This window comes from Myotis myotis, unplaced genomic scaffold (assembly GCF_014108235.1).
Source record: "Myotis myotis isolate mMyoMyo1 unplaced genomic scaffold, mMyoMyo1.p scaffold_m19_p_8, whole genome shotgun sequence".
Classification (NCBI taxonomy): domain Eukaryota; kingdom Metazoa; phylum Chordata; class Mammalia; order Chiroptera; family Vespertilionidae; genus Myotis; species Myotis myotis.
The window spans coordinates 85,169,095-85,177,658 of NW_023416390.1; the positions used below are offsets into that span (position 1 = coordinate 85,169,095).

An 8,564-nucleotide genomic window follows, 5' to 3' on the forward strand; every position below is an offset into this window, starting at 1 on the left:
CGGTGCGCTTCCTACCAGAACGCTCACGGCCCGGCAGTCGGGCGGGCAGGGGCTCCCACAGAGGCTGGGCTATGACCCTCCTCCTAACCCCGCGGAGCCCCGTATCCTCCAAAGTTAAACCGAGGGGCCAATCCGCCGCCAGGACGCTGCAGGTCGCAGACCACCGCAAGGCACTCAGCTGGGGGAGGAGCCTCCTGCGACAGGCCCCGCCCCCTGCCCCCGCCTCCCGGCGTGCTTTGTGCCCGGCCCCGCCCCCTATCCCCACCCCCTATCCCCGCCCCCGCCGGCGTGCTTTGCGACAGTCCCCGCCCCCTGTCCCGCCCCCCCCGGCGTGCTTTGCGACAGGCCCCGCCCCCTACCCCGCCCCCGCCGGCCTGCTTCGCTCCCGGCGCCACCCGGAGCACACGTTGCGGCGTCCTAGGCTGCGGCGGTGGAGGCGGCGGAGGTGAGCGAGCGGGCCTGGGTGGTCGGTGCGGGCACCCAGGGGCCGATCCCGCCCCAGGTTCCTTGCAGGTAGGGAGTGGGAGTCCCGAGCGGAGCCTGGGGGCCCGGCTGGGAGCCGCAGGAAGTCTCACAGCTGCCGAGGGGTGCGTGCCGACGGGGCGGCCTGGGTGCAGGTGCCGGGCATCGGGACCCGGCCAGGACCCTTCCTTTCCTAGCTGTTTCCTCATCGGAAAAAAGGGCCAGGTGTGTGACTAGGAATTTATTAAAATAAGTGCCCCACGTTTTTATGTGCAGCATCTTATTCTCTAATTAAACACTTCCCTCTCTCACACACACACAAACTTTTTGTAGACAGGAAGCTTCAACAAAAGTTAAATTAATTGTGAACTTTCCTGAAATATTCACATTTGAAATAATGGGTTGCCCGGGCTGTTTTTCAAAATAAACCAATTAGAGGGGATATGGGTGGGAGTAGAGATGAAACAAGATTGGCCATGTGATTAAAGTTGATGTAATATTTTTTTCTACTTTTGTATGTTTGCAATTTGGCATTACAATTTTGGTTTAATCCTTACACAAGGATATGCTGTTTTTAAATTGATTTTAGAGAGAGAGGGACATCGATGTGAGAGAGAACCATCAATCAGTTGCCTCCGTCCCTGCCCTGACCTGGGCATGTGCCCTGACCAGGCATCAAACTGGCAACCTTGAGGTGTAGGGATGACTCTGTAACCGCGCCTCCCAGCCAGGGATAAGATTTTTCCTAAAATGAAGTTTGCTGTGAACACCTGACCACCTGTGCTCAGATACTGTGCCTGTATCACTAGTCTGCCAGGGCTGTCATGACAAGAACTGGATGGCAGAGATTGATTTCTCTAATGATTCTAGAGGCTGGGAGGCCATGGTCGAGGTGTCAGCAGAGCTGGTTGCTTCTGAGGCTTCTCTCCTTCGCTTGTGGGTGATCAGTTTCTGGCTTGTCAGCTCTCAGGATCTTCCCTCCGTGTGTCCTGATCTCCTGTTCTCGTGAGGACGTCATTGAATTAGGGCCCACCCTAATGACCTCATTTTAACTTAACTACCTCTTTAGAGGCCCCGTCTCTATAAATACAGTCACATTCTGAGGTACTGGGGTTAGGACGTAAGTATATGCATTTGGGTGGACACAGTTCAGCCCATAACAGCCACTTTACTAGTTTGGAATTTTGACCAATTCACTTAGCCTGTCTATGCCTCAGTTTTCACTGCTTTAAATAGGGGCAAATGTAGTCATTCGGTCATGGAGTTGTGAGCATGTCATTGTGAGATAACACATGCAAAGCTGTCAGAACTGTCTAACACACAATAGTGCTCAGTAAGTTGAACATAGGCTTCACCTGTAAATTCGTGGTCGTAGCGCTTCACTCTGGGGTAAATAATGGAGCGAGGCAGTTGGGCACTTACTAATAATGCTGTGGGAATAAAAGCAATAATTGCAGAAATGATCACGGCTGTCCACTACTATGTCAGACACTAATTGCTTTATGTGTGTTCATTCATTTACTCATCATAGCTACCCTAGTGGTGGGTCATTTTCACATGCCTGTTTGGCAAATGGAGAGGCTGATGAACTGAGATTGGAACTTGGGCTCTCACCACTGTGTTGTATTGCCCTAGTTAGAAAGGATGTGGCCCTGGGAGGATTTTCAGTCGACAGGCAGACCCAGGGAGCCGTTGGCTGACTTCTCTTTTTCTTGGCCCAGGTGTACAGCAGTGGCAGCATCCATGGCAGGTCCCCTGTGGCGGGCTGCGGCATTTGTGCAGAGACATAGGACAGGCCTATTGGTGGGTTCCTGTGCAGGCCTGTTTGGGGCCCAGATCTTGTACCACCTCTTCCCAGATCCTGTGGTTCGATGGCTATACCAGTACTGGCCTCAGGGCCAGCCAGCCCTACTCTCCCCAAAGCTTCAGAGACTCTTCCAAGAGGTGCTACAGGACGTTGGTGTCCCGTCAGGCCATTGCTACAAGGCCTTCACCACTTTCACCTTCCAGCCAGTGAGTGCTGGCTTCCCAAGACTCCCTGCTGGGGCCGTGGTGGGCATCCCCGCCAGCTTCCTGAGTGACACATTGACCAACACTGACCGCCCTGTGATTGTACATGGGCAAAGAGTGGACTGGAAAAGCCCAGAAGGTACCCGGCTGAGAGATGCCCTGACCCTGTCCCATGATGCCCAGAAGTTTGCCTTGGCCAGGGAGGTGGTGTACCTGGAAAGCGGTACAGCTGCCCTGCAGGCCCTGCCGGCCCCGGCTTGCCTGGCAGGAACTTGGACACTGAGCATGAGTGCCAAGCATGCCCTGGGGCTCTATGGAGGCCCCATGAACTTAAGAGTTGCCTTCAACCTGGTGGCAGCAGTGGTAGGCTTTGTGGCTTACGCCTTCTCCACAGACTCTCTCACCCATGCCCTGGAAGCCTGGCTGGACCGCCGCACAGCTTCCATGTCTGCAGCCTATGCCCAGGGTGGAGCGGAGTTCTATGAGAAGGTTCTGTCTGGCAACCTGGCCCTGCGCAGTCTCTTGGGTCCACCCGGAGAGAAGCTGTATACGCCCAGTGGGAACATCGTTCCCAGACATTGGTTCCGCATCAAACATTTACCCTACACGACCCGCCGGGATTCCATGCTGCAGATGTGGAGGGCGACACACAACCCAGGCCACTCCTGAAGGGATCATCTCACGGACAGTTCCAGCTCGCGCAGGCACAGCCCTGCCGACCCTGGGGGCTCTCTGCACCCACAGCCCAATGTTATTGGAGTTAAACAGCCTGGATTCTACCTCAACCCACCTCTTCTGATCTAAGCGACCTTGGGCACATCCCTTTATGAATCTGAGCCTTGGTTTACTCCACTGTAAAATGGGGATGATGTACACTTCTGGCAGGATTGTGGGTCCTCTGGCCAAAAGGGTGTGGCATACATAAACGGGATGTCCCTCCTTCTAGGTCTTTGAAACCAGTAGGCTGTGGGGATGAGGTCATACATCTCACCACCAGAGGTGCTTGCAGGATGTGAACACTCCTACAGCGAAGAACCACCCCCTGGTTTGCCTGTTGGTCAGATCCCAGTTTCCTTCTGTGGTAGAGATTAAAAGCTTTGAGGGGCGCCCAGCCAGTGTGGCTCAGTGATTGAGCATCAACCCAGGAACCGAGAGGTCACCAGTTCAATTTCCAATGAGGGTACATGCCCGGGTTGCAGGCTCAATCCCCAGTAGGGGGTGTGCAGGAGGCAGCCAATCAATGATGTTTCTCAGTATTTCTATCTCCCCTCTCCCTCCCTCGGTCTCAAAAATCAATAAATAAAAACATTTTTTTAAAAAGCCTTGAGAGGTCAAGATGAGAAGCTACTGTGCCTGTGAGGCTGGGAAATATGAGCTTGCAGTAGGGCTTTAAGGGTGGTGTGTCCAAGTGCAGCTGGCATGCTCAGAGAGGGCTGGGAAGCCAGCAAGGTGTGGGCCCCAGGAGAGCCCCTGGGCCTGAAGGGGAGACGTGTGGCTGGAACCTGGTAGGACCTATGGTGAGGGAAACCTGGCTGGAGCTCTGGCCAAAGGAAGAGGAAGGAACAAGCCGTTGCTAGACTGTGGCCCTGCAGGGACAGAGCCCACTGATGTAATATCGAGCATGGTCAGGACTCGGAGAGCAGAGGAAGTGAGGTGGGGCATAGGGGAGATGGAGATGGGATGAACTTGGCTCACAGGAGACCATGATGAGAGCAGAGGGGTGGAGGTGGACTGTCGACCCGGCCTGGTGTCCCATCCTGAGCCTGCTGTTTTCCTTGAGCCCTCTGGTAGATAGAGCCAGCGCCCACCTTTGGTCAGATGGGGCTGGTGAGGAGAGTTGTGATCAGCAAGCCAGGCCTCCTGTGTTGTTTTTGTTGGTGATTATGTTTGCCTGGAAGAGGTGAAGGATTCGGGCCTGGTATCATGTATCTCGGGGAAGGTACATAGCATTACGGGAGGCCACGCGGTGGCACATGGTTCCTACAGCGGACTGTGATGGAGAGGAGCATGATGAGGAAACAGGCCTTCCTGTGGGTCCTTCTCTCTGGGCTGGCACTCTACTCTGGCTCCATTCTGCCAGCCTGTGGTTCCCCATATCAGGCCTAGCCAGACTGTCGTTGGAGGCAGAGCACCCCGTCTCTCAGGTCCCTGGAACAGTGTTGGGCACAGGCTTGATGTATGCATAGAAGAATGGATGAGTTAGTGAACGGGTGAACAAGCCCCCACTCAGAAATACCACCTTCAGTGGCCCCTCAGCATGTCATCCAGCTGCTGCTGCTGCTGTTGCTGCCACATGGGACCACCTAGTCTTGGCTGGAGACTTGACTGTTTGGGGTCTGGATTCAATGTGCTTCACTTTCTCACCATCCCTGCAAGAGCCAAGATGGTGGCATCAAGCCTGCCTTCCCAAATGGTAAGATAAGGGAGCCCCATTATGTGTGTGTGGGGGGGGTCCCCCTAAAACTGCTGCTCACTTGGCTTCCTCTGCTCCATGTCAAATTTTGTCTCTGCTCATAGGCTGTTCCCACTCCCTGCATATGCTCCACACGGGCCCAGCTCCGAACCTTGGCTCAGAGCCTCCCATCTGTGAGCTGCCCCTCCTTATCGCCGCCTTCCACACGTTCCCCGAGCCTGGCCCAAGCCTAAGCAATATGAGTATCCGAAACCCTCTCTCTGCAGGCCCGCCCCTGGCATCTCCTTGTTAGCCCGGGCCTGCTGGCCTGCCCAACTGTCCTGCATCCCACTTCCCCAGCTCTATGGTTGCTTAAGTGCCTCCCCTCCTTCCCCACACAGGCCTTTACCATGGCTCCGTCCTTCACCTGAAGCGCTTTCTCCTGCAGGATTACTCAGGGACCCGACTCCAGTAACCGTCCCCATTCATGCCCTGTTGCACACCCTGTACCTCTGCCTAGCCCTTATTGCTAACTGTAATTAAGTAAGTTGCCCTGGGGATAGTGGCTTAGCATCTCCTGCTGAAATGTACTATCTGCAAGGGCAGGTTGTATCTTGTTTATAGCTCTGGACTGAGGTTCTCCATAACATTTTTAATACATGATTGAGGCTCTGAGACGACAACAGACAGTCCTGGCTCCTCGGAGTCTCAGCAGTTACAGTAAGGCTGGCTAGACGCGCGGATGGTACGTGACCCCAGTCCTGTCTTCCCGACTTGGGACGGGGCCTGGTCCTGATCGCCCATCGTTGCTGATTTCAGTGGGGAAACCAGGACACTTCTGGGTCACTTCCTGCAGGGCTCAGGTGACTACTGAAGCAGGGATGCCAGGAGGCTTTAGGGGAAGGTGACCTCCAAATTATTGTGATACATTGGGCCCCTCCACACAGTTTGGGGGTTGATCACAAAAAGGTTAAAACACATGCTCTAGGGCTTCGCAGATGGGCCAGGAGACAGGAAGTTACCCAGTGAACACAGCCCTGCATCTTCTCAGTCATCAGCACTCTGCCCTGGATCCCTAGGGAACATAGTTCTATTGAGTCCTGCCCCCCACATGTTCATAGTTTTCAGAGCTACATCAATACACGAATACAACCTCCACCACACACATACACATCCGAGCATAGCCAGAATACAGGGAGGGGAGTCCCAGGTGCTGGCGTTGGCTCTGCCCATCCCTGATCCTACTCTGCTGCCTCCCTCCCCACCAGCCAGTGCCCACAGTGCAGGGCCCCATGCAGCCGTGCCTGGAGCTGAGCACACACACATGGAAGCCATCCCCCGCATCATCACAGGCTGGGTCCCAAATGGATGTGTAGGTCCTCACATCCCTCTAGTAATGTTTATGGGGCCTTTATTATACTCCAGACACTGTGCTGGGTTCTTAGAGGCATTTAAAAGAACTTACCCCAAATTAGGACATGTAGTTGATATTATTTCAATTATACAAGCAAGCAAACAGCACAGAAAGGTGAAGAAATATACCCAAATCATAAAGCTTTGTAAGTGGCAGAACCAAAGTTTGAAGCTAGCAGTCTGGCTCCAGATCCCATTCTTGAGACCCAATGTTTATACTGTCCTATTTATCCCAAGGGTTTCATGGTGCAAACTTGCACTCTGGACCTATAGCCTTTCTCCCCATGCTGGTTAGAGGTGACTCTAGCCTCAGCTCTTATCAGGAAAAAAAAAGTCACTGAAAAGAGCCTTCTGGAACTTCCAAGGAGACCCTTTCAGCTAACGGAAGAGTAAGGGCCACCAGATATATTTAGTGCTGAGGTGGGAATGGGGTGGAAGGGCAGTGTTACAGAGCCCTAGGAGCCTCCAGCTGAGGACAGGGCACCTTAGGAGGCAGAGGGAGAGCACAGACTGGGCAGCCAGTTATGGGTTCAAATCCTGGTCCTGCCATTTGAGCAGGATGGCCTTGAACAAGTGATTTCACATCTCTGATCTTGAGTTTCCTATCTATAAAAGTGGGGTATTAATATGTATCTTCATTGTTTTGGCAAAAATAATGAAATAGTTTTAAACTTTAAAAGAAGATTGGTTTCCTAAACTTTAGTATTTTTAAGTGGTACAAGTGCCAAGCAGTTCAGGTCTGTGAGTTGCTGCCCAAATACCAGCAGTTCTTTGAGACTCGAACCCTCAGGGAACTCACTGCTGCCTAATACAAGTCTGTGCTTATAGCTTTTCAAGTCCCAATGAGGGCAGTTCTTCAGGTCACTACCAGTTGACACCTTTTGGGAAATTACCTGGCAGCAGCTGAGAGCAAAGGACCCAGGTGGCCCTAGGGTGCTAGGACCTTTGAGGTGCCAGGACTGCGCAGTCTTGAGAGGACAAGGGAGGTCTGGAAGACTGGAGAAGAGGGCATTAAGATAAGAGATCGTCCTTTACACCCACTATATTGGTAATTTTTAAATACTAGAACAGTGGTCGGCAAACTCATTAGTCAACAGAGCCAAATATCAACAGTACAACGATTGAAATTTCTTTTGAGAGCCAAATTTTTTAAACTTAAACTATATAGGTAGGTACATTGTTATTAACCTACCTATATAGTTTAAGTACTGTTGATATTTGGCGCCTCCCCCCACGCTGGTATCCTGTGGCGTCGCCCAACCTACCGACACCCCCTACTTCTTCTCAGGCCACTTCTTCAAAATAAACTCGCCCAGGCTGAAAACCGACTTCTGCGCATGGGCCACGAAGTTTCAATCACACTGTACGTGCGCGCCCACACGTGGTATTTTGTGGAAGAGCCACACTCAAGGGGCCAAAGAGCCGCATGTGGCTCGCGAGCCGTGGTTTGCCGACCACTGTACTATAACATCGTGTGTTAGTAAGGTTTTGGTGAAATTGACACAAGCATATACTCTTGTTGACTTTTATTTTTAATCCTCACCTGAGGATATTTTTCTTTTTACTATTTTTATTTAATACTGTAAAAAATGACAACCAATAACATACTGCTTATCTTCACATTCGTATGGATTTTAGGAAATTATTGCCTTTTCCCCTGGAGAAATAACCTAGACAAAATATAAAGTTGTACCACACTGTGAAATCTACAAATTCTAGACATCAACATCTTGAAGACAATCTCGAGGGGTAGGAGGGAGAAAAGTGTTACAAGAGATGAGACAAGCACATATAAAGACGGCAAGCTGGGGAAAAGACCACGTCAATGACTCTGACCCAGACAGTAGGTACCCTTTTCTTCTGGCACCCACGCCACCACTTCAAATGGGTGATTTTTTGGTCTGTGGTCTAAGGAACTCTCTTCAAAATGACACAAGAGCTGCTTTGAGTAGAGGTGTAACAAGAAAGGTTCAAGTATGAGTAAAAGTTACGCCAAAGTCCAAAGTCAGGGAGGAACCCACAGTGAAAAGGCAACTCAGAAGTGTTAACATCTTGTTACTTCAACAAACTGCGTCTATGGGACCTAAGAGGGAATCTAAAAAGGATATGAGGCTTCAAATCAGCATATATATGGGGTCCCTACAAATCCCATTAGGGATACTTGCCTGACTAGATCGGCTTATTCCCTGAAGCAACAGAGACAGACATGGAGACTGCCACTTCTTAACTGCCTTTTCTCCGGGTCCAGCAACTGCTTTCTCCCATGTTGCTGCAGGTGTCTATTGCC

The 8,564-nt window shown here is 51.8% G+C and overlaps 1 protein-coding gene across 2 annotated transcripts; it reads left to right on the forward strand.

Annotated features, from left to right (window-relative positions):
• Nucleotides 1-379: 379 nt before the first annotated feature.
• On the forward strand, nt 380-4,875 carry TMEM177 (transmembrane protein 177). Of its 2 annotated transcripts, none has more exons than XM_036320704.1 (2): nt 380-445; nt 2,184-4,875. In XM_036320704.1, the coding sequence occupies exon 2, from the start codon at nt 2,206-2,208 to the stop codon at nt 3,139-3,141; it is 936 nt and encodes a 311-aa protein (XP_036176597.1). In that variant the 5' UTR covers nt 380-445; nt 2,184-2,205; the 3' UTR covers nt 3,142-4,875. The 2 variants fall into 2 exon arrangements, with proteins under 2 accessions (XP_036176597.1, XP_036176598.1); XM_036320705.1 differs by lacking the exon at nt 380-445 and adding an exon at nt 454-687.
• The last annotated feature ends 3,689 nt before the right edge of the window (nt 4,876-8,564 follow it).

Bases quoted from the DNA above. Each gene is read 5' to 3' on its own strand.
- TMEM177 (XM_036320704.1), top strand. From the start codon at position 2,206: ATGGCAGGTCCCCTGTGGCGGGCTGCGGCATTTGTGCAGAGACATAGG.